This window comes from Erpetoichthys calabaricus, chromosome 4, assembly GCF_900747795.2.
Source record: "Erpetoichthys calabaricus chromosome 4, fErpCal1.3, whole genome shotgun sequence".
In the NCBI taxonomy this organism is placed as follows: Eukaryota; Metazoa; Chordata; class Cladistia; order Polypteriformes; family Polypteridae; genus Erpetoichthys; species Erpetoichthys calabaricus.
This window is the reverse complement of record NC_041397.2, coordinates 117,519,602-117,546,241: the sequence shown is the minus strand read 5'-3', so window position 1 is coordinate 117,546,241 and position 26,640 is coordinate 117,519,602. Positions and strand designations below refer to the sequence as shown.

General features: G+C 35.3%; 1 protein-coding gene across 12 annotated transcripts in view; it reads left to right on the top strand.

Moving 5' to 3' along the window:
- dmd (dystrophin) overlaps positions 1–26,640 on the top strand; it is a 2,688,357-nt gene that overhangs the window by 695,693 nt on the left and 1,966,024 nt on the right. For all 12 annotated transcript variants that reach the window (XM_051926236.1, XM_051926244.1, XM_051926242.1 and 9 more), the window contains exons 3-5: positions 338–430; positions 21,995–22,072; positions 25,457–25,549. In XM_051926236.1, coding sequence (XP_051782196.1) covers positions 338–430; positions 21,995–22,072; positions 25,457–25,549 — 264 coding nt within the window. The remainder of the gene's footprint in view (positions 1–337; positions 431–21,994; positions 22,073–25,456; positions 25,550–26,640) is intronic.

The window sequence follows — 26,640 nt, the reverse complement described above, 5'->3', positions numbered from 1 at the left end:
AAGGAAAACAGTTTAGAAAGAAAACTATGGTTTACATGTAGTTAATAATTCCTGTCTATCAGTTTGGGTACATCATAATTGCCAAGCCTGTGTGTTAATGGAACTGCATTTAAAAAATGTTATAATATTGAATCATTTTGTTTCATGCCTTCTTGTCCTTCACTGTTATACTAAAGACTTGTAAATGATATAGGATAAAAATACATACCTAATTACATTACCCAGGCTTTGATGTCATAAATGTATTATTTAAAATACTTCTTTTCTTTTTGTCTCTAAGCAGTAATACTCAGGCTTTATAATGTCTTACAACTCAGTGTTTCATTCTCTTGCACAGGCTGGGAAATCACAGATTCAAGATCTCTTCACTGACCTTCGAGATGGCAGGCAGCTGTTGGAGCTTCTGGAAGGCTTAGCTGGCCATGAACTAGTGAGTTACATCCAACTTTTATTTGCTTTTTCTGCATATTGTTTTTAAAGGTTTTGATAACTTTTTCCTATAAACTGAACTTTGCTTCCCACAGACTTTAACTGTCATAGAATGTAGAGGCACCCTCAAACTAAAACAGAAATGTTTTAGAATTATGAAGTAAATTACATTCACATGCTCCATATATTGCTTAGATTCATAGATTTAGTACTGCTTTTAGGGAAGAAGAGGCCTCCATTTTACCTTCTTCTAATGACTGTTTGCAGCCTTTATATAAATCTTAGAAAATAAGCTTTGAGGCAGTACAAGTATAATTGAAAAAATGGAGGTTTATTGTAGCAGCTAGTGCAAGCAAATCAGCCATCACATTGTAATCATCCCTTATACAGGCAGCACAATGGGAAAGAATTAAATCAACAGCTCTCAAAAGACTAAGTACACGTCACGCTCACCCCTAGCAGCTGCACAGCACCTTTGGATGAGGTTTCTATGGATAGCCCAAAGCTACTGTGCTTTGTGTTAAGCCATGTACATTTCTCTGCCTCATGTTGAAGTTGTAAGGAAACTTCAATTATTAAGCTACATTTTAAGTACACCTTGTGTAAGTAGGTGCTGAAAGTAATCACTAATCAGTATGTTGCTGTGATTTGTGCTTGATGTTGAATGAGGAAGAAACTGTTCAGTGTTGGGACTTTGTTGCTGCTGGACAACGAGATAGATTTTTCCAAGTCTCTAGAAATAGCAATAGAACAGGGGTGGGCAATGTTGGTCCTGGAGAGCCGCAGTGGCTACAGGTTTTCATTCCAACCCCACTGGTTAATTAGAAACCAATCCTTGCCAGGTTCACACCTTATTTAATTTTATGGCTTGTTAGTCTGCAATGTAAGCTTCTTATATCGTAGATTTTTTCCTCTCCAAAGATATCATCTAAATGTTTTGAAGCCTAAAACAGATAATTTTCAGTCTGTCACATTTTCTATTACATGTTTTATTAAATCAAACAGTTCATGGTGAACACTCACAGATGTAAATGAAAACAAACTCGATGGAGAACTCCTGGCTGCTTTGTCATTTACATTTTATTGTTATTAAGGAGCCATTAAAACAATCAATGCAGCTGTTTAAGATTGAAATAAGCAATCGAGGGTGGGGAACCTTAACAAACAAGACCACTAAAATGAAGCATCAAAATGTCACTTAAGCAATAAGTGTTTCATCAGCAATAATTGTTTTCTCATTAAGAAACTGGGTTGGAACAAAAACCTGCAGCCACTGCGGCTCTCCAGGATTGACATTGCCCACCCCTGCACCAGAACAAGGCAACTAAAGTAGCTGTAACAAAGCATCCAGACTGTCATCTAACAAGTTTGCTAACAAATAGCAGACATATTGTCACATGCAGAGAGTACAGTTCAATCAACATTGCACCATGATACACTGCTAATAACTGAATAAAAATGCAAGAAAAAGGGCTCATTTAAAATTTCGATATTTTATGGCTTGCCCATTATAGAATCTTGATCCAAATATGTTGCGTCCAGTTTTCATCTGCCAGATGAACTTTTATGATTGTTTATTGTCTTTGAAGGCATATATGTAGCATGAATTCAGAATAGCCATTTACAGTGTATCTAATACTGTGTTAATAGTCAGTCATTTTCAAACCTGCTTAGTCCTGAACAGGGTTTCAGGTGTCTGATGGAGCTTTATCTCAGCTAGCTGAGAAGCAAGGCAGGACAGTGGAACTACAAACTGCCTGTGGTCAAACAATGTCATGCCTCTAAGCTCTAAAAATGACTGAGTCACGTACACCAAGAAAAGAAGATGCAAATAAAATCATTAACCAACCTTTCATTATTTTATATTATAATAATCTTTCAGTTTTAATCCTTTTTGAAAAAAATACCAATGGCAAATGAATATAAAAATGAAAACTATTGGAACTCTTAGTTTAGCTGGACGATAATGTTGTAATCTGAGAACTTTGGTGCCTTGATCATGCCATGTTAAGTAGAAGCTGAATGATACAAATAGCCTGGCAACAAAACAGTTTGGTGCATAGTGTGTTCTGTGTTTCATATTTATATCTAATTAGTACTGCTGCTTCCTAGTCCTGCTTTTAGACCTTGGTAGTATCACTTACTGTGTAAAATAAAGCTAGAACTAGTTGAATTCTAGTTAAGCACTAATTTTTTGTCTATCTGTTTAATTGGTCTTAATGCCACTTAGACTCCATCTTGGCTAGTTGTGGTCTTGGACATGTCTTGAGCTCAACAAAGGTGGTTTGGAATCAGGTCAATCTTCACATATCCATGTAGAAGAAGTGTCCTGTCCTCCACAACACATGCGTGCAAGGTTTACTGGTGGTTCAAATTTGGAACCCTATGAGATTGGAGGTGTGCATGAGATGGTGTGGTAATAACCTGGCACCTTGGCCAGATTTAGTTCCTATCCTGTTCCAAATATTACCTGTATTGTCTCTGGCCCTCAATATAACATAACATCACCAAATTTGTTTAATCTAAAACTGTGTTGCAGTGAGAGTAAAGCCTATACTGGAAATAAAGAGCACAAAGTAGAAAATAGCTCTTGAAAGGGTGCTAGTGCATCACAGGCTTAAACAGATCTCCACAAAAAGGCTATTTTGCACAATTCATACCGACATCATCCCGGCCTGAAATTTTCACTTAGGATGATGGATCTGTGCGGCTAAAATAACAGAAAATTTATAAAATATGAAAAATAATAATGCAAAAATAATAACAAAAACACATAAACACATAACAAGGGCATACTGTTAGTTGCATTTTACAGGCCCCCACACCACAGTGCAGTTTTTCAGTTTTTCATGTGAAGAAGACAATGCCGGATGGCTGCTTTGTGTGTTCTTCTGCTTCTGTGGGTACATCTGGCCAGCATGCATCTGACAATCTAGTAAGTGCACCATCCATTTTGATTCTAATGCAAATCACATTGTTTAGCTCCTGAAATATAAATAATAATCACTCTGTCCAGTAACCTTGAAGAATAGATGTACAGGGCTTAGATGCAAGACATGATTGTCAGCATTACAAAGCTGGTCACCACTTTAAACCATAAATAACTAAACTTATATTTTGTCTCAAGAAATGTTCATATTGCACTTTATCAATACTTCATATCATCACACATTAGCTAATCGAAACATGCTACTTCATTGTCATACAGTATATGCTAGATACAGTATATTGGGACATCAGGTATCATTCAAGTTAGCCATATTTAATAGTTTTTGAGCAGTACTAATGTCTCTGCCTACATTTGAGCATATCTCAGTTCACCACAAGTTTAAGCTAAAATAATAGGATTGTTAATGAATTGCTATTGTTACAATGACTGTGTACAATACTTTGACCTAGTGAAGAATGTGGAAAGAAGATGACAGAAATCTTTCTACCATGTTAATAAAGATCCATGCCTAAGGAGCTCAAATGATGTTGAGGATGAACACCACATTTTCATTAATCTGCTTTTCTTTGGACATCCATCCATCCATCCATTATCCAACCCACTATATCCTAACTACAGGGTCATGGGGGTCTGCTGGACCCAATTCCATCCAACACAGGGCGCAAGGCAAACCCCGTGCACGGCACCAGCCCACCGCAACATTGACAATTAATAATATTGCATCAAATGCAGCCAAGATATGAATAACAGAGTGTCCATTAATGAGAAGCTTTTCACATGGTGCTAAATATGCCCCAAACGTGCCAAAATTCTCTCCTATCCTCCTCAATTAAAACTGTCAACCATAGCAGCTACTAATATGTTGTGGGGGATTCATCTGTGATGTCCATCACAATAAAACTTTTGAAGAATGACAGACTTCATTGCAGTGGCCCCTATTTTGACCTCAGCAAGGACTTCAGAAAGGGCCATCACAGTCTGAGTTACTGAATATGTTATGCTGTTGCAGAAGGGGTTCATTCACTTATCCAAATCCTTTACAGAGAATGGAATAAAATTATACTCAGCTTGGGAAAGACCATTATTCTTTCTTTGGGGACAAACATTTTAACCAGTATGTCTATGTATGTCTTGTTTTAAAAAATGGTGATGACCTTAGAAGAGAAAAAAGTGCTGTCAAGACATAGTAGTTACTTGTTATTACAGAGAGATGTTATCACTGTTAAGCAGCTACATCTTCAAAGAGCAGATATTTTACCACATATTCATCCAGACACCTGGGCATGACAACATATAACCAGAGATTATATGACATCATGTCGTAACTGGAGTGATGAACTTGGAGTTCCAAAGGACAAAGAGAGTTCCACAATTCTCCAAAATACCCACTAGGGGCGAAATTTACCATAAAACCCAGATAGATTTAAGGGCAGAAGATTTATTTTCCAAAAAATGCTTTTCAACAAAAACAAAACTGTTGGAGCAAAAAGGAGTTGCCTAAAAAAATAAGAAAATCCAATGCAAACAAAGTTTCAATACAAGAATCCTAAGAGTGGTCAATAGGCAGGGCAAATGGATCAAAAATCCAATAAACACAAGTAAACTTAAATAGGTTAGAAGTCCAATAATCATGAAAGCACAGTAGAAAGCACAAGTAAACTAACCAACTCCCTAGCACATTCAAATGAACTGGCAGGAATGTGGGAAATCCACACCTTTATACAGTAGAGTTGAGGGTGGTCCCAGGTGATAATGGGCAGGTGGTCCTGCCTCTTGGGGAACCACCTACAAGACACAAGACACATAAATCAGGTGTAGAAAACAAAGTGGATAATTAAAAAAAGTAACATTAACTTAAATAAATTAAAACAAGGAATTAAACCCCAGCTAGGGGAAGATCCCTGTCTGAAATATACAGTAATAGCTGGGTTATGCAAGCAAACTGTTAAGGATGTGGTCAGAAAGTGGCCACTTACCTCACTCAAAAGCTTCACTTCAGAAGCACAGTCACTATTGAATAACCATAGTATCTCAGACAAACAATGACAAGCTGCTGTACGGATCTTTTCTTCTGGAATAACATGGACTACTGTTAGTGTTTCGTAACATTCTTTTTGGTCATCTGCCTGTGATCCTAAACAGAGACTCTCAGTTGCAGATTGGAAAATATTATTGTATAACTCCATTTTCTAAATATTGTTTTGTTCTCTGAAAGACTGTTTCATGATGTCCAGTTAAGGATCTTTAGACTACATTATTATTGTGGGCTACTAGATCTGGCATTTCAGAATTTTCAGACAGAATTTTCAGCCCCACATTCACAGCTATGATAAATACCCTAAAAGCAGGCTTTACTAAAATGCAGACTATTGTATCAAACAACTGCCTCTAGCAGAAGCCAAAATTATTTCTTCTAGTCAGTGGAAGTCTACAGTATACTGTAACAAGACAACAGGCCTACATGATGCATAAAAAGTGATCTTGTTGAAAAGTATTTGCAGAGCCACTGATAAAAATGGTTATAGAGGACCTGAGAGATCAATATCTTAGACTGTTAGTATATTATACTGTTGTTGTGTTGCTGGGCATCTAATTCTGCCATTTACAAATATAAGGTTGGAAGTAGCTGGAGCTCTGGATTAGGCCCCAGACCTATGAATGAGTGAAGAGGGCATAAAAGTTAAGATATTTACACTACTCCAAAAACATAACAGGTAACAGAAGGTACTATGCTTTATAAAATATAATACATAAACAATCCTCATATTAATAATAATAATAATAATAGATTTATCATCATCCTATCTTAACTAGTGCTTGAACCCTGACTCTCCTGTAGGATGCTTACCTCTTTCATCTCCATGCATCATCTTCTTCTCTTATTCTTCCTCTCTAGCCTTTCGTACTTCCACTCACTGAACCTGTGTCCACCTTATACCTGACTGATCACATCCAGTACTTCTGGGCTATTAAGTGGCTATTCAAAGCCATGATGAGACATTTCAGAAGCTCCCCCAAGTGGCACCAGCTGTTTCATATACCCATTACTATTGTGTTGTGATGGGGTGGAACCACACAGACTGTCCTTTCCATTGGCCATGTGGTTTATTTCAGACACTGTACCCTCTCTTGGCCAGAAACACATGGACCTTATTTATACTACTAGAATTATCTTGATTTATCCAAGGCGGTACTGGTAGTGCACCTCTCAATTGTATCCATGCTTAAATCTCTGACAATATATTTTAAAACAGTGAAATAATACACAAAAATAAAGGAAGCAGCTCTAAATGAGAAACCATAGCAGGTCAATCAAACTATATTCATAGCTGGATGTAGGAGAAGCAATCAGAATTCAAAAGCATGTCCACTGGAAATCCATTACTTTGACAGTGATTGGTTTTATATGTGTGCATTGTACAGCAGCACAGCTACTACAGCACTCATTCTAGAACAATCATTGGTGGTGGACATTTAACCTTCCGCTGACCATACAAGATATTGTGAACAAATGAAACCTGTTCTGGATTGATGAGATTACAATGAGGCAGTGTGGTCTAGTGGCTAAAACATTTAACTACTAAGTAACCCTGAACAAGTTACTTAACCCATTTGTGCTTCAATTGTAAAAAAAAATATACATTTGATAAATATTCTTTGGAAAGAGGAATTATAAATTAAGATGACACTTTATAAATGTATGTTTGCCTTCAGTTTGCTGCCTTTCAAAGAAGACAGTATTATGAGTTAAGCATCAGTAAAAAGATTATTGAATGGTAATTGTGAAAACTGGAGATTTAAAATGCTACGAATGTGACATATGTACATAAACAGGCTGCAAGTGAAGGGCTCACTTCACTCAGGAACTGAAATTATTTTGTAAAAAATGAATGAACTCTTCAGAATAGGTGAAATCCAAATTTAAATGCAAGGACATCTCTGTTATCTGTGTGGAAACACTAAAGCATGCCACTTATCACTTGACTATTATAACATGAAAATGTAGCAATAAATGAGGTGGCAGGGCAATGTAAAGAGACTGGAAATGGTGCACTCAAAATGACCACAAATGGCTCAGAAATGGGTGTTCTTGTACATGATCCTGCTTTAGTGAAGAGATGTTCAGATTTGTCTGATGTTTTTTGAACGTTTCGTTTTTCATTTTTTCCATAACTGGAGAGACAACAAGAGTCTACTTAAATATATAAAGTGAGCCTGGGAGGCAAGATAGAGTGCTGAAAAGCAATCATGAGTGACATTATAGTTTGTGCCCTGCACTAGGAATGAGGGTTGTTTTTAGTAGGCTAAGTTCATAGGAGAAAAACAGTCAAGTGCTGAACTGAAACAAAATCCAAAAATACAAGAAAAAAAGGCAGAAATTCAAATTTAAATTACCAAGGTGTTTTAAAACTGGTGTGGCAAAACATGAAAAATGTCTTGTCTAATACCAAGAAGGAAACATTTTACAGCTTACAGAAAATGAGAGAAACAATAATTGCAATGCAGAAATATGTAGGAAACTATCCCAACATGGAAATCAGAAGTGATTGTGTAATTCAAACAAGGCAGTGGTATAACTTGAATATAATGGGCCATGGTGCAAAAAAAATAAGGTACTCCCCACTCTTGTGAAATTAAAATAAATCCAATTAAAAATGGGCCATATTTCAAGAATATAAGCTACATGAAAGGCCAGCAGTTATAAATAAACTTTACGGACTTTTGGGAATGATAACAAACTTTTCATTTTGCTTCCAAGTAGGCAAACATGGTAATAATAAAGACTTTCAATACAACATCACCATGAACCTCATGGGTTCTGTTGCAAATGCCTTCCTACACTACCTATAGTTATGTCTCTGATGTCAGGTCAGATTTATGTAGGAAAATGGCTATTTGTTAGGAATTAAATTTAATCTATGTGGTAGGAACACTTAAAGTCCACATATAGTCAACATGAAGACTTAGTTCATGAAGACATTAACAAGGACAAGTCTTAACAAAATTATGTATTTTTAGAAGATATGAGTGCTTATCTGAGGTACAGGCAGTCTCTTTGTGTGCTGTCAAGGTGCATCGTAGATATTGTACTGTTTATAGCAATATGTAAAAAAAGTATCTCCTTGCAATACCAAAAAACTGAATTTTGAATACAGAATGTAATTTAAGTCATACGCCATGATGCATATGGGATTGCAGTTAACCAAGAATTTAAGTATTGCCAGCAGGTGGTCTGTTCAATCTTTTATATGTTTAAAGTAAACAAAACATGAGTAACATGAAATTTATCCATTCTCCTGCTGTGAAAGTTATCACGTTATACTAGCATGTGAGCAATGAGGGTAAATCCAAAAGTACAGGCAATTTGAAAATTATGTAGTAACCGCAACGGATAGAAGCTGACGCAATACAACGCCTTCCCTATGACTTATGGGTAGTTTGAACACAGACAGCACAGCACTCTTCCATTAGTCTGGTTAAAGCCAAAGTCAAATATACATATACGCTCTGGTGCGGGATTGTACCATTGTTGAACAACACACCATAGTGAGATGTCTGGACAGAGGCAGTGTATATTGTTAATTTCATAGAACATACAGTACATTTTCACCAATATTTTTGTTCATCTACAAGTGTTCTACAGAGAAAAAAAAATTAGCAATTAATTTAACTAATAGGGCGGCACAGTGGCGCTGCTGCCTCGCAGTAAGGAGACCTGGGTTCGCTTCCTGGGTCCTCCCTGCGTGGAGTTTACATGTTCTCCCCGTGTCTGCGTGGGTTTCCTCCGGGTGCTCCGGTTTCCTCCCACATTCCAAAGACATGCAGGTTAGGTGCATTGGCGGCCCTAAATTGTCCCTAGTGTGTGTGTGTGTGTGTGTGTGCGCCCTGCTTAGGAGATGCATAGGAGCAAAAGGAATAATCAACATGCATGAATAATAGTTTGTCAACCTAATTTTTCATTACATTGTTAAGGTGAAACCAAAGCATAAACCAGCAGAGAATGGAGTGTCAATCCATAATAGGGTACACTTACACACATCAGGACATGAGTCACTATATAACCTAACATGAATGTCTTTGTGATGTACAAAAAATGGGAATATCTAGAATAAACCCATGGGAGAGCATAAAAACTGCATATAGACAGTTTGAGGTTTAGATTCCTGGAGATATAATGCACCAAAGACCACAACAGTACTTTAATTGGGATGCAAACAACTAGAATGGAGCTCCAGGTACAGACCTAGCAGTTCCAGTAAGTATGTTGGTCTCCACTAAGATATTCACACACACTTCCAAACTGTGTTAATAAGACATCACTAGTCAACCTACTGAATCAAAGTGTTAAGTGTGCTAGAATAGTCAAGCCTTTTAACCAATCAGAGTGCCAGCAGTGATTTTATGACCCCTTAACTAAACCTCATAGAGTAGCATGGAATAGCACAGGACCAAAGAATAATTGCATTAAGCTGCAATTAACTCCTGCTCAGGACTGGGAAAGCAAAAATGGTCTTTTAATTTTAAATTGGAATTCTTCACAGATTTTCCATTATAAAAGAACATTTGCATTTTATTCAGAATAAACCCAAGGTTGTCTGCTTTGTAAAGCCACCATGACTGATATGAAGTAAATTAGGGTTGTAAATTTTACTTGAAGCAATCTTTTGCAGGTTGTGTATTAACATGGCTAAACCAAGCAATTCAAATAGCAGATGTATTGACACAGCCGTGACTTTTGCTGTCACAGGATATGACTTGCGGTTAAACCTGCAGCACACATGTATAAAGTGCTGTGTACAACAGCGTGCCAAATGCAATGTCTGCATAATTTCTATTATTGATAACTTTTCCATGATTAAAACATTGGACTATGAAACATTAATTTTAAGAATAAGTCGTCAAGTCTAAATTGGGGCCGATACACTGGATTGTCCCTATGATATATATAGTATGCAGAGGATTTTCTTTCTTCTGATCATTTATTAAAATTGGTCTTGGGTTCTAATTCTATTTGTGTCAGTTCATAGCATCATGAAAAAATTTTAACACTGCCTAAGCTGTTTCTCTTACTAATTAAAAAATAATCTACTTCATTACTGATAGAGGTATAATGCTGATTACAAAGTAATATACTATAGATTTCGCTGAAGGATGAGCCATCATAAATCTACCTGCTACACTAACATGGCATCATTGTTTTAGGGTGGGGGGGGGGGGTCAGACTGCCGTGGTTGCCTGACAGAAGGAGAAGTCCTACACATGCTAATGTGGTAACATTGAGGACACTCAGCAAAAGAAGACTCTGTGGGTATAAGGGCAACAGAAAGAGGCAACAGTACAGAATATAGCAAGGGATGTGGCCTGGGTGGAAGTATACAGTGTTCCTCCAGGTGATCCAGAAATTGTCAGGAATGTTTAGCCTCTCTAAGGAAAAAGAAACAGAGAAAAAGCAAGAGAGAATGAGGCTATGTAGAGTTGCAAATTAGGGACCACAAAACCTGCTGGTCACCAAGAAGTAGCTAAATGTCATTGCTTATAAGTATAGGAAACAAGTTGCCTCAAGGGAAGAATGACCTGGCCCTTGACTGAATGTTAAGTGAATGTTAAGGGTGTGGAGCGACACAAGGAACTCATAGATGGAGTTGTAGTTTAGTTTCCCTATAAAGGAAGCAAAGCCACTCCTCATTATGGAAGTAATTATCAGATACCAGCAGTTTGCCTCATTACAGAGACAAAGTTACAGTACGTCTAAAGAGGGGTGTTTACAGCAGTGGCTCAGCTTGTGTGAGGAAGAGGTCATAGTCCGCAAACCTATCTATCTATCTATCTATCTATCTATCTATCTATCTATCTATCTATCTATCTATCTATCTATCTATCTATCTATCTATCTATCTATCTATCTATCTATCTATCTATCTATCTATCTATCTATCTATCTATCTATCTATCTATCTATCTATCTATCTAGAGTCTTTGAGTAACATAACAATCATCTTGGGCCGTAACATATTTTGAATTCTAATGTAGCAGTGCACATTAAAAATGTCCAAGGACCAGATAAAGCCAATAGGCCTTGAGTTTAACACCTCTGTCCTAGTGCAAAAGATGTTCAGATGTGTAATATAATAAAGACTTTATTAAGCACATGTACATAAATAACATACCATACCATTTTCTAAGCACCCTTAATCCTGAGAAAGGGTCAAACAGGGCTGGAGCCTATCCCAGCAATAATAGGGCTCAAGACAATCCCTACACAGGGCACTAGTCCTTCGCAGGATGTACACACACACACACACACACACACAAACATACTAGGATCAATTTAGCATAGCTAACCCACCTAACCTGCAAGTCTTTGGTCTATGGGAGGAAACCAGAACATCTGAAGGAAAACCGTGTCAACACGGAGAACATGCAGGGGGTTGGGACTTAGGATGAGAACCCTGGTTTCCTTACTGCAGCAGCGCTACCACTATGCTACCCCCCTTTTTAAAATCTAAGTGTGTATAAAATTGTTTGATACATGCTGAATATAGAACATTGTACACATTGTAGAAGAGAAGCTCTGTCCCTCAGCCATACAGCTGGATTTGGAATTTGATCAGGGGAGTCTGATAGGTGTTTGGAATATTCCCTCATCTGTGTTTTCTTTACTAGACTTCCTTCTGCCTTATGTGATTGGGTTAGTGAAGGCACACATACAATATCTGGTATTGGCAAATAGCAATGGAAGATGCTATTTGGGTCAGACTGCTCATGAGTGTGCAGCTGCACAGGTTTTACAGCTGTAACTGGGGTTTAGGAAGCTACTGAATGCCAACTGGCCATTCTGATCCACAGTCTCCGGCCGCAGTAATCTCATTCAATTACAATATAAAGCATAAATTTGTGATATTCATTTCTTGCAATAGAGAGCAGCCAGAAGAGACTTAAGCTGAAAATCTGAATTGCGTAAATGATGTACAACATAGTCTTCATGGATAAATGATATGCATCTGCTGCTGTCAGATGGGAAATCTTCATGCTTTAAGTGCCAGAGCGCTGCAACATGGCACACCAATCTTTAAACTATTTCCTCCCCATTTTATTTTTTAGTCAAACTGTCCAGGCAGTTAGACGAAAAAAAATTTGCTTATTTTAAGATTGATATCAGAGGTTATTTATATAAAGCGTTACCAAGACTGCAATGATATTCTGCCTGATTTTGTTACAATCCCATCAGTCATTGGTATAATCTTTGGCAATTAGATAGTGGACACCATGTTTTCTAAGTAACGTATATTAACCTTTGGGCCTGTGGTCCTGCATGCTAAGTAATTTACCCCTGAGCAAAGACTGCAAGGGAAACCTTAGAAGGCTAAATGCATGTGGTAAAGCAAGAGGGCTGCAAACACAATGCACATTCTTTTCTTGACACACATACTGTACTGTGTCTTCTTTTTGCAGACATTTTCAAGCAGGAGGAAAATAAATCACACTTTCAATAGTCGAGCAGAGCCTTGTTTACTAATAAGTAGTGAGAGATAGGCTTGTCATAAAGGAATAGACTTGTTCAGTTTTTCTGCAAAAAGTGGCAGAAAATGCATGTTTAATGACAATGATTTCTTTATTTTTATAATATATTGCATCTGAATGGCATTAGGAAATGCACCATTGTTCAAAATTTTCTTTCTGCAGCAGAATATAGAGCACCTTTAAATGATTTTAGTGTAAATCTTGTAATTACAGGGTACTGCAGGGGAAAATACTTTAAAATATTTGATAAGTAATACAAATTACATTTGAGCAAATTATGTTTTAAAATGTGAAGATTCAAATCCCACCTCCAAGCTCAGTGTGCATCTCTGAGGATGTCATTTATACTGGCCTGCGAGGCACATAAAACATTGTACAGTACACCTTTGTACACGATAATTTGCATTTTAATGTTTTGGCATTGTGTTCAACATGAAATTTGCCACTATATTCAAAATCACTTATTAAGGTAAATAAGAAATGCTTTTCGTAACATGAACCAGCATAGCTTTGCCTGAGACAAAAAAAAACAATGAATAAAAGACAGTGTTGGTGTTTGAGCTTGTGATCTAAAATGTGTGTGATTTTGAGCATATTGTGTCATGTAGTGGGCACCGCAATAAAAGTGAAAATTATAATATATTTTTGGATTAATAGACAAACGGGGAAACAACGACTAAAATTAATAAACAGTTCTGATGACAGTGTGCTTTCACATCACTTGAGAACAAATGAAATGATTAATTATCGAAATAGAAATGATTAACAAAACCGTAAACCAGATGTGTTAAACTTTAGTCCTGGTGGGGCTGCAAGTTTCAAGTAAATACCCAATTGCTTAATTAGAAGCCATTCCATGCTGATAATGGAACTTGTAATTTAATTTTGCAGCTTGTTAGTGCGTTCATTCTGCAATGTCAGGTCATTCATAAAGTTGTAGATTTCTCTTTTCTGAGAATATCATCCAAATGATTTGAGAACCATAGTGTCTTAACATATAAAGTGTTTTGTAGATGATTAACAGAAGTGCAAATATAGTCAGGGAAAGCAAAGGGTCAAAACCAAACATCAAAGCAAAAAAACAAATAGGACACCAAAAATCAAAAAAATAGACGAATACTCAAAAGTCAAAAACAAGAAGCACAATCATAGCACTAGTACCTAGAAGCTAACCACACTACTAGAAGTTGTTGAACATAGAATATCCACTTAGAAATAACGGATAATATGATTGCTGCAATATTTATTTACTTCTGTGGTGCCACTAGTGCAATAATCACAGTCATGTGACTCTGCCATAAATAAATCAAAATGGGAAAGAAAATAACATTTCTCAGACTAAATCAAGATAAAAAGTAAATCTTAGAAGCGGAAAACCAAAAAAACATATACTGTATAAACACATTTAAAAAATCACACAGAGCAGACTAGTAATTTTTTCTCTTCCATTCCAAATATTTTATTAAAACAAATATTTCATGAGGAACACAAAGTTGTACTTGGGACCAAATTAGATGTTGACCCAGTTCCTTTTTAATTTTCATTACATTTTTTATTGGCAGCTGATTAAGTAAACAAGAAACCATTAAAACAGAGAAGGCACTTGCTTAAGACTAAAAGAAGCTTTTAAGAGTTAGGAATCATAAAAAGAGAGCAATCCAGAATAAAGACCAAATATGTTTTTTAAGCAGTAATTGCTTCAATTGACTTTTAATCAAGAAATTTGGAAGGAACAGAAAACTGCTGCAACGGCAGACTTCCAGAACTGAGCCTAATGTTGCATTTTGTTTAAACTGGGAAATTGGAATTTCTGACTTCATAGTCTGAATTTTCAGCTGGAACTCTCCCAAAAATCGAATTTCCAACTCAAAAACTCTGAGTTTGTCCAACTTAAGATTTTGATGTTATCACAAAATGGCGACGTGCACCGCTAATGTTATTGAAAGCTGTAGTATTATACTTTTTATTAGCAGTTCTGTCTGTTTGTATCTCATTAAATAAATTGCACACACAGTACTGTCCAACTTCTATCTGTGGACATGATGCTACAGTGTTTGGTTGTGCTAAATACTGCGTTAAGCATTGTTCAGTAGTTGTTTGTATTCCGAAAGCACAAGCACAACAAGCATTTTCCTAGAGGCGCCTGTATTGTTTTTCTGAATGTCTTACTGGAAGACTCTCAACTCAGGTGTGACATCATTCCCAGCTCCAACATTTGACTTAGAACACAGTATAAACATTCACATTATAAACCAAAGCACTGATGCTCGTTGAAGGATTGGTTTCTATCTTGCTGTTGGAATAGGTCTTCAGTGACAGTGAAATAAATAAATGAATGAATGAATACATTTTCTCATAGCAGATATTTATGTCCAAATATGGAGTAAGATTTGGATTAGTCTGATGTGATACTTTAAACAATGTACTGTATATTCATCATTTAGTAAATGCTTGTTGTCACCTTAAATGTTGGTTGAGTTCATTTTTTGAATGAATAGCTAAGTAGGCCAGCTTCTTTTTGAAATCACAACTCTGACAAAGAGATCATCAGGAGAATCAAATTCTTGTTTTATTATGTTCATTTCCTGGCTGTTAGTTCAATTTCATGGATTATTTCAATTTAAATTTGTTTATGTTGTGCCAGCCAAACCTACAGGTGACATCAGAAATGCTGTTAGACATAAAAATAGATAATGCTGGTGAGTGGGATCTGCCGAAAAAGAGAGAATTTAAAAAGTGCAGTAGAAGTAGCACAGATGAGTTTTTTTAATCAATGGATGCATGCTTTTCTTATTCTTTTACCTTCCTACACAAACAATTTGGACCATTTTTATTAAGTGACTGTATAATCAAATGCTTGCATAATCCCAACTCCAATTTGCAAATATTGTACAATTTTCCAATATGAATATGACTGTATAATTTAAAAACCAACCGATGTCAGCCCGTTAATTTACATGCTTAAACGTTAGCTCATAGACAGTATTCACATTTCATTTCTAGTAGTATTACACAGAGTTTAAAGTATAAGGGCAGATGATGACCATAAATCTCCCCCCAAGCACATTTATCTTGAATAAAACATTCAGAAAAATAAATAATACAAAACATTGAAAAAAGGTTTGCAATTTGCACCTTTTCATTTTAAGCACTTCTTTTGATCTTCTGCACTAAAAATTACCTTTCTTAAGCTGATTTTCTTAACTTTGAAGTTCATAGTATGAAGGGTATGTGCCACTTATACTAAAATCTCCATCTCTCCCACAACTTGTTGTTGATCACTGAGAAAATTGAATTTGGAAATTGAAACAGTTTATTTATCTGTTGGTTCATGTTTACATCTTCCCTTGCTATTTATTATAAATTTAATCTGCTTTCAGTTGCCTTCTTTTTTCATTGTGATTTGTTTAAGACACTATATAAATTAAATGTTAACTGACTGATAGCACTATTATAAAGAAAATTACTTTAATTTTTCTTATTATTTTCTGTTTCATTTTGAAAATTGAAAGTCATTGAATTGCTATCTTAATATTTATGAATTTGAGAAAATATCTTTTTAATTAGATGTAAAGTGATTTAAATACGTGTCCATTTTACACTGTATATTATTGTATAAAGCTATTTATTTTTATTTTTTTTAAATAATGATCTTTTTCTTTTCTATTATTATTTTTAATAATGAAACTTAACTGTTTTATTTCCTGTATATGCTGAATAAATCATTCATTTTTGTTTGTTTTGTTGGCATGGTAATTGTAATTGTAATTGTGATTGTAAGTGGATACAATAGGTGCAGCCAAGAAAAGATCAGATCCAGACATTGTCCATTATAGCATAAAAGGTTTGCAACTAATGTATATGCAAAACTATATAATTTCAACTAGGCATCAAGAGTGTGCAGGGTTGCTAAATTTGACAGGCACTTTACAGCCCAATCACAGTCAAAGTCCTACCTAATCCAAAAATCTATCCCAGTAATTGGTTAATCTACAGTACTTCAAATATGCAAAATGCCATCCAAACCCCCCTTCCCACTTGCAAACTTCTGTGAATGTCACTCCACTGATTGGGCAATTGCTCCTTAATTTGCATGAGTGGGTGTGGCCTCATCATTACATTCTGTTTGGTCTACTAGAGGGTACAGCGAAAAGCCTTCAAATATATTTCTTTAAATAAATATAGTGTATGCTAGGAAAAAAAATATGTGATGAGAGCACATCTAGTTATGTTAAAATGAAATTAGAGAAGGGCTGCTTCAGTGTATATTTACAAAGCAAAAAAGTTAAACGTTTTTTCCATGTTTAAAAGAAATTAAGGTAAAAGATAATGTGTCTGCTGTACAGCCTTCATCAAGCGTGTCCCTGTGATGTTCTGTCTCTTACCTTCTTCCATGGCCCCCACATTCTAATACGGGCCCCTAGGCCAGGATCTCTGGCGGGCCCTTCACCTAGGGTTAAGAAAAACGTGATACCCAATAGGATTTAAAATAAAATAAGCGAGGTTAATGATACGAAAACATAAGAAGTATTATGCACATTTATTGAATATATTTTTAGCTTTAAATGTAGGTTAGTTGAAGATCTATATGGTTCTATGATACTTAGTTTTTCATGTACTCCAGCATTTTTGATATACTTTTCTAATGTAGGGTTTCCTATAGGAAATTTTCTGACTAAAATAATGGCAGTTGTTGCAGGCCTCAATTTTCTTGCAAAAAGCTGGAAATTACATCTTTTTTGAAAATGGTGGCAATTTTGAAAAAAAAATCGAAATTTTAACTTTAACTCTTTATATCTGCAGAAATAAGTGACGTAAATCTTTAATTTTTTTTGTAGAATTTATTTGTGTTTAAAACCATGTATAAATTGTTTAAGTTTATTGTTTATAATATTTATAAATAAAGAATATATAAAACTATACGACACCAAATCAGCAATTAATATCAAAATTTTCGACCAGTGGAGAGGACGAGAGGTCTACGTTTTATTTGAATTCGTAAAATGTCAAAGCAAGAAAGTTGTAGAAAAATGTATGTAGAGATTTTTTTATCTGAAACTTTTTTTGATATTGTTTTTAGTTTTCAAAATATTTTATGCTGAAGTTGACACTCAACGCTGTGATCCCGTGCCCCCTGGCTAGAGCCCTGTCAGCCCCCCCCCCCCCCCCTTGTGGGGGCCATGACTTCTTCCCTTTTCCATATACTGTAGTTAGAATCGTTTTTCTTTAAAAATAATTACAGACATCATAATAAAATAGATTTTGCTTACACTAGAAACATGTTTTTAATAAAATATGCTACCAAATAAATGTATTTAATAGTTGAATATTTTTTTATAGTGGCAATGTGTTACGTATTGATTAGCACACGCAAGTAAGACTTTCACTGTACACAGGACAATAACAACCTTATAAACAGGTAAATTTTGCATTAAAATAAGGAAGGCTTACTTACCAACTGTGCTGCAAGCTTTAACCTTCATATTGTCTTAAAGAATAGAAACGATCAGCAGTTTAAAATCAGGATTATCTTCCCATACCCTTCAATGCATTCTTAAAATATATATACATTTTAATATTTTTATGTTTCCCACTACAACTTTAAAAAATGTGGTCCTACAGTAGTAGAGTTCCAGCAAAAATACTTTCTGCACTGCAGCTTCTGACTCCCAATTGTGATTTTTTTTTCCAGACATTCTGTTTTATCAGCTGTAATTGGTTGATACCAACTGGAACACCCAATTTTATTGATAATTAAATAGGAGTAACTGTGACCATAAGGTCATTGATCGAATAAACTGTTAATGTCTGTGAAATTGTCAAATTTAAAACTTTAAATAAAGAGAGCTGTGTGACATTTCATGGCTTTAGGTTAGAAAGAATAAGAGCTGGTTTATCACATTTTGTCTCTATAAAATTGCCAGAATATTTATGAAAACAAAGTGTCATACCCAAGCCATTTATTTGAAACATGATGGTATTAAAAATAGGCCAGATTAGTATGAAAATGCCCAGTCTGGTAACTGTAGAAGTGTGTGATCTGATGCAATATATGGAAAGATCAACTTAATAGTGTTGTCATTTGCAACTATAAATTAACCTTCAGGTCAAGATATATTAATGAAGTTAGAATAAAAAGAGATCGATTGCTTGACTTAAACACAGAGATTTCACTTTTTACTGCCAGCTCACAGCTTTTGGTGGCCTGTGACTAACATGCCAAGATGCAATATGAACAGGTAATCAGTAGTTCTACTCTGTGTGTACTGGACTAAGTTATTGAGTCTTTAGCCAGGATTTAAATGGTGAGATCGATGGGGCATCTGTTACACAAGCTGTTAGATCATTCCACAGCTTTGGAGCCCTGTAATTAAAACCTTGATCTACCACTGTTTTATTAATTGATGAACTTGTTTGAAGATTGATGTAGCTGCATTTACCCAAAATTGCCAAATTTCTGCAGCTTTAGTGTGCTTCATGAGATTCTGGCAATAGCTTGGCGCGTTGAAATGATTCCAGAGATAAAGTATCTTTGTTTTTAAAAGCTTTAGTAAAAATTCAGAGTACTAGGGTGTTGTACCGTGTTAGCCATTATGAATGTAGAGAAAAGCCAAGCAAAATGACACCTTTTATTGGCTAACTAAAAAGATTACAATATGCAAGCTTTCGAGGTAACTCAGGCCCCATCTTGCCTGAAGAAGGGGCCTGAGTTGCCTCGAAAGCTTGCATATTGTAATCTTTTTAGTTAGCCAATAAAAGGTGTCATTTTGCTTGGCTTTTCTCTAAAAATTCAGAGTAAAAACAGTTCACACAACAATAGGGGAAAAATTGGCATTGCAAAGTAAAGAAAAGTTCTGGTTTAAAAAAAGTTCTGTTTAAGGTTTATATATCTTGTTTGTTTCTTTAAGTTTTCTAATACAGTAATCCCTCCTCCATCGCGGGGGTTGCGTTCCAGAGCCACCCGCGAAATAAGAAAAATCCGCGAAGTAGAAACCATATGTTTATATGGTTATTTTTATATTGTCATGCTTGGGTCACAGATTTGCGCAGAAACACAGGAGGTTGTAGAGAGACAGGAACGTTATTCAAAACACTGCAAACAAAACATTTGTCTCTTTTTCAAAAGTTTAAACTGTGCTCCATGACAAGACAGATGACAGTTCCGTCTCACAATTAAAGAATGTAAACATATCTTCCTCTTCAAAAGGAGTCAGGAGCAGAGACTGTCATAAAGGCAGAGGAAAATCAATAGGGCTGTTTGGCTTTTTAAGTATGCGAAGCACCGCGGCACAAAGCTGTTGAAGGCGGCAGCTCACACCCCCCTCCGTCAAGAGCACAGATAGAGAGAGAGAGAGAGAGATAGGGAGAGACAGAGAAAAACAAGCAAGCAAAAATCAATACGTGCCCTTCGAGCTTTTAAGTATGCGAAAGCACGGTGCAGCATGTCGTTTCAGGAAGCAGCTGCACAAAAGATAGCAACGTGAAGATAATCTTTCAGCATTTTTAGACTAGCGTCCGTATCGTCTAGGTGTGCGAACAGCCCCCCTGCTCAATCCCCCTACGTCAGGATCAGAGAAAGTCAGCGCAAGAGAAAGAGAAATGTAAGCTGGGTAGCTTCTCAGCCATCTGCCAATAGCGTTCCTTGTATGAAATCAACTGGGCAAACCAACTGAGGAAGCATGTACCAGAAATTAAAAGACCCATTGTCCGCAGAAAACCCGCGAAGCAACGAAAAATCCGTGATATATATTTAAATATGCTTAATATAAAATCCGCGATGGAGTGAAGCCACGAAAGGCGAAGCGCGACATAGCGAGGGATTACTGTACATTAAAACTGTATGCCTGTCCCATTTGCATACCGTAAATGGGTCTTCAGTCCATGTTAACATTGGGGCTAATTCCAAAAAACTACCTTTATTATCATACTGTATAACAAATATAGCTAGGACGTTTCTATCTCATGTTAACTTACAAGGGGTAAAAGGCTATACCATAGTCTATGGCTATGAAAGAAAATTATATTCTATTCAAATTAAGCGGACACTAATATGAGTTTAACTTAAAACATTAACTTTCTAAGACTGGCTGTTACAACTGACATTTTTAAATTCTATCATATGTGCTATTACGTACAACTAAAAACAAGAACTAGAGTTATGTGGTTGCACTTCCTAGTTCTAGTAATGGTTCTTACGGATGCATTTTGAATTAACTGAAGTCTGCAAGAAGAATGATTTGTAGTATCAGTGACTGCATAAATTAACTTCTCTGTATTCTCCACAGTAAGAAAATATTTAAATTTTCATGTATTGTCATGTTAGAAAAAGCATTTTTTTATTCAACAGCAAGTAGATATTTTAACTTTTCTACACAATTAATTAAGGACACAATACAAGAAATGCCATTTAAACAGAAAAACAAAACATTCAAATGACTTCTTATAGGTCCAGATTTGTGATTTATGTTTAAAATGTAATTTATACATGTAAATTGGTAATAGGTAAATTGGTCTTCAACTTTAATTTAATGGGAAACTGCATGGTGGTATAAGTAAGAGTCCATTTGCCTCAAATGACATTTTTGAGACTGGGCCCCTTAAATAAGTAATTTCCTATTAGAGACGTCAAGAGAGGTCAGTAGACTCTGACAATCTTGAGTAACAGTTCAACCATTGATCATACCTGCTTATTTAGATCAAACAGTGTTTATCTCATACAATCTGAACTCTGTTTCTTTATCTTGATTTATGGGTGTCATAGGACTGTGTAAAAAAAAAAAATTCAAACACTTGTATTTTTTAAAACACAACTCTATGAATGACCATTGTGTTTTGTGTGTTCTTATTAAACTTTAATATAAAATGGATCTTTACTGTAATTGTAGTTCAGTTATTAACAGTCACAAAACGTGAAGCAAATCAGGCAATCAATGACAGTGTGTAAAAAACCACTGCTCAGGCAAGTGTCAAAGAAAAAATCTAATAAAACATGAAAAGCTGCCAAATGGCAACAACAAACTAAAGAAGTGGACATTCAATTAATTTATATGTCAAAGTAAATTAATTGTGTATTATTTGTCTATTTTCTCACAGGCAAAGGAAAAGGGCTTTACAAGGGTTCATGCCCTCAACAATGTAAATCGAGCCCTGCAAGTTCTGCAAAAAAATAATGTAAGTATAAGAGAATCAGTGTATTTTTGGCTTGATAAATCTTAATTTTAATCCTCTTTAAAATGTTGTATGCAATTTAATTGTTTTCCCTTTATTAGCATGGATAAAAATACATTTATAACTTATATCTGCTGGCATTTTGTTTCCATCATTGTTGGCCTCTGTATGTAGCATGGAGCATTAGCTCCAAAGAATGGACCAAGTTGAGTACTTCAAATTGCACTATGGGAAAGCTGTTCAACAACACAACACCAACAAAATAACCATAATAATAATTCCAAAACACATTTAAGACAGAAATAATAATTTTATGCTAAGCTTGTATTAAAGAATCTTTTAGCTTATAAAATCATAATCAAGCAGTTCTGTGAAATCCATGATAAAAGTTAAGAGAGATGAATATAACAGTCAGCAGTGGAGCTCTCAGTCCTCCGACTGATGTCTTCTCCAGGGATTGTCAGAGAATGCAGAAGTTTGCAGTGTTATTTATTTATATGAATACAAAGCTGTGTTTGAAGTGGGTGGGAAAGTTTAGGAATGCAGTTCTGCTCCTTTTAAAAATGTTAACTTAAACGTTCAATTAGTTCTCATATCGAACCCGATGGTACATGGAGTGCTGGTCATGAACCTTGCATTTTTAAGATTACCATCTCCTTTTGTCATATGTGTCAAATTCCTAGAGGATATGTTAATTCACAATCATTCACAAATTTGTGGATTTTGATAACATGGTAGCTTGAGGAGTTCAGATAGAAGAAATGTTTAGCATGTGTGTAGCAGTGTATTGTGAGCTTCTTCATACAGAAACACAATTACATGGTTGGAAAAGTGAAAGAAAAAATGATAGAGAGTGGAAGAAGCAGAACCAAGCTGCAGTGTTACAGCAAATTACGAATATCCCTTATCACACCCTCTCTCAGTTCACCATAATACGAAAATTCTGAAAGCCACAGAAAAGATGACATAGTGTCTAAGAAAGGAGTTCCTTTGAAATTCTGGAGAAGGGAGCAGACTGATTATTTAAAAAAAAATGTTTGGCTACCAGTTCAAAATGGTAAACTAGGATGCAACACGTGTAAATCACTAAATTCACTTGGTCAAAGCCTTCATCAACTAAATATAGTGAGTATGCTGTCTCTTGCTGAGGCATATACAGAATTAGTCAGCAAATGTCACAAAGAAAGAAGATAAATACTCACAAAGAATCAAAAGATTTAACAATTATATGATTGCTTCATGCTTTTTAGAAGTTCCAGTGCCAAAAATCAGGGATTGATGGGGCAGATGGACGGTGGGGGGCTTTGTGCACATAAATTGCAGCATTCCATGACTTCTTTTTTTCCACTTCAATCACTGGTGCAAAGTTTATTAAATACACAGAGCACACTGATGCACTGATTATTGATCTTCACTTCTGTGGGTATTTCCAAGTTGAACCTTATCGTTGTGTTCTTTTCAGCTACAGACAATCAACATAACCACCATCAATCACAATCACTGTTTCTTTATGCTATATCTATAAATACTGACTAAAATATTAAGCAATCAGCAATAAAAATTGTCTTTAGGAGAAAGAATGATTAAACATATCAAAAAATTTGGGAGAAAAAGTTAAATTGTAAGTTGAAATACTAGAAACCACACATTATCATTATCATGCAAAAAAAAAATAAGAACAAATTTATCAAGTAATGTTCTTTGAAAATGGATAATTGTTAATCCTAAGTCAAAATGTCTGTTATGTATTACTGTTTATCCACAGTCCCATGGTTTGAATAAAAATAAAATTGGTGAGAAACCAATAAGAAATTCTTGATCTTTATAGTAAATTAGCACAAGAAACTCTGAAAAGGAACTGTAAATTTGGTTATCTCAGAAATAACCTATTAATGTACAGTGTATTTAAACCAATCAAATTCTGGTGATCTGATAAAACTAATTCTGCATTCAATTTAAAAAGAAAAAAAACTATTTACTTTAGCTCTTCAATTGAACTATTTATAGCTTTAATAGCTTTGGTATTTTTCTAAATGCTTTTCATTCATTGGACTGTCAAGCCATTTAGCATCTTTTCCCTTATTTACATTGAAACACAATTTAAATCAAAATTTGACTTGTGGTAAGTACATCATTGAGAGCAGTATGCCAGCCCAGATTCAGACATTTCTGTTATCCATCTACATTGTGAAGCAGCTAGTCAGGAGACTGTCTATGGTAACATAATATGACATTTTTAAACCTGCTTAATCCAATTCATAGTCATCAGCAGGACTTTCTATGGTACATCAATAAAAAGAAATAATAAATCCCTAAAGTGGTACTGTAGCTGCAATAACTGTCCTGGCCACAAGCATCTTTCTTGCGCTTCTGTGATGGCTGCTGTTAATCTAGCAGCTTGCTTAGTCGCACTACTTGCTTTAATGTTTCTGCTTCTATGAACTGAAAAAAATATACAAGTAGGTAGGCCTATACCTTTTGTGTTTCTCTTTAACTTTGTTTAAAATACGACTTGTAGAGTGTTCATAAAAGAGTCTATGTCACTTGGAATACTCTTCTTAGGTTGTAGAATGAAGAGGGTGTAAGTTATCTTTAAAAATAATTAATTAAACAATTATTTATACAGAAACCATGCCACAGGAATAATTTAGCACAGGGAGATCACAATTACGATCTTTAGCTTACAATCCACAAAATGTGATTTAACCACTTAAGATTTTAACTTTGGTTATGTACCTTAAACTGGGAAGGAAAAAAATGAGCTCCAGTGTCAGTACTTCAGTTCTGTCCACACTTTCATTAGTTATTAATTATCTTCATTCTCTTGCTTTGCAAGTTGTGTATGATCCAACATTGATTATTTAACTAGATAATTACTTAAGAAAAACTATTGAAGTTTAGATTTTTACAATTGTTTATACTGTGTAACTGTTTATGAGAGACTTACTTCTGTTAATATAAGACATAGGGTCACAATAGCCTCCAAATCTGAAATTATTTTAAACTAATAAAACATATTTTCTTCAGCAAGAATATGTGTAAAAAATCCTATATTTCAACATTCAATAGTGAAACTAAATATTTTAAAAGTATGTAATACCTGTACATTCAATTACTTACTTTGGAATACCTCTTCAAATATCTTGAGATATAATGCATGCTACAAACACACTAAGCCTTTTTAACGTGGAATAAAAAAATAATAAATCACAATACCATATTTTAGAGGTCTTACTGAGTTCAATAGTTTACTGTTGTCATTAGTATAATAGTAAAATGTTTATAACCTGTTACTGGCTGCTTATAAAGGATAACTAAAAACTAAAAGTTTACCCATTTTTCATTGTCTTGTTTCAGTCTAATGAACAATTTGCAATTTTTCAACAGGTTGAACTTGTAAACATTGGTGGCGCTGATATTGTCGATGGAAACCATAAACTGACACTGGGCTTAATCTGGAGTATCATCCTCCACTGGCAGGTAAGTAATGAATAACGATTTTATTTTGACTGAGATACGTTCTTCAACATTTCCTTCACTATCAACATTACAAAGTGCTACAAGCTATGTACTCACATGAAATAACTTGCAAATTCATTTTTAATTTTGAAAATAAAGACTTCAACCTTCATAATTAACTCAAGTTATTGCTATATAAGAGCCTGTTCAATTTTTCTAATTTCACGGAAGATTATTGTTAAAAAAAAAAAAGAAAAAAAAAACAACAAAAAAGGAAATGTGCCACCCTGTATAATAATAATGAATGTCACAAAGGGCAAAATGTACAAGGACTGATGCCTTTGTTATAAATAAAACATACAAGGAGAGAAAAAGTAAGGGAGAAAATAAAGAACAACTAAACAAATGGAAAAACAAGACATTGCTACTAATCTTGTTTTATGTATTGGCCTCTTTGCCACCATAAAATAAATGCACCACTCAATGTCATAAACAATACTTTTGATCATATACCTTGTAAAAAGGAGACCAAACAGAAAAAAGATTTGTGGATCCACCCCATATATTGTACCAAGCAGTAGTATTCAACAGGACGAGAGAAGTGATAAGAGACTGAGTCATAGCATGACTGACTGGGAAGGTGAAATGGTTGGGTCTTTATAGGTGGTGGGCAGGAGGAGGCGGGTGAGGTCAATGGGAGGGTGTGGCCTGGCAGTGGAAGTGGGTGGAGCTCTATTTGGGTTTCCCTTCTGGTTGTTTGTGCAAGAGGATGAAAAAGCATTAATGCACTTCATCATCCCTGACTCTGCGTCTTACCCTTAGTTACACCTTAGACTGCCTCCCATGTGACAACCTAAAAAAGCCATACCTAGCTAATTTTATGGTGCTAGAATTCTCATTATGCATTATTTTAATTCTCCCTATTAAATCCTCATTCACCTTTCTGTAAAGTTGTGTTATCATAAGCTGCTTAAATCAGTACAAATACATTTAAGTGGACTGGCTGAAACTGTAGATGTACCTAATTATGATTATTTTAAAATAAGATCCAGTGTATAGCAAATTCTGCATAACAATAACTAAAGTACAGATGCTTTTACAGTCACTTAATA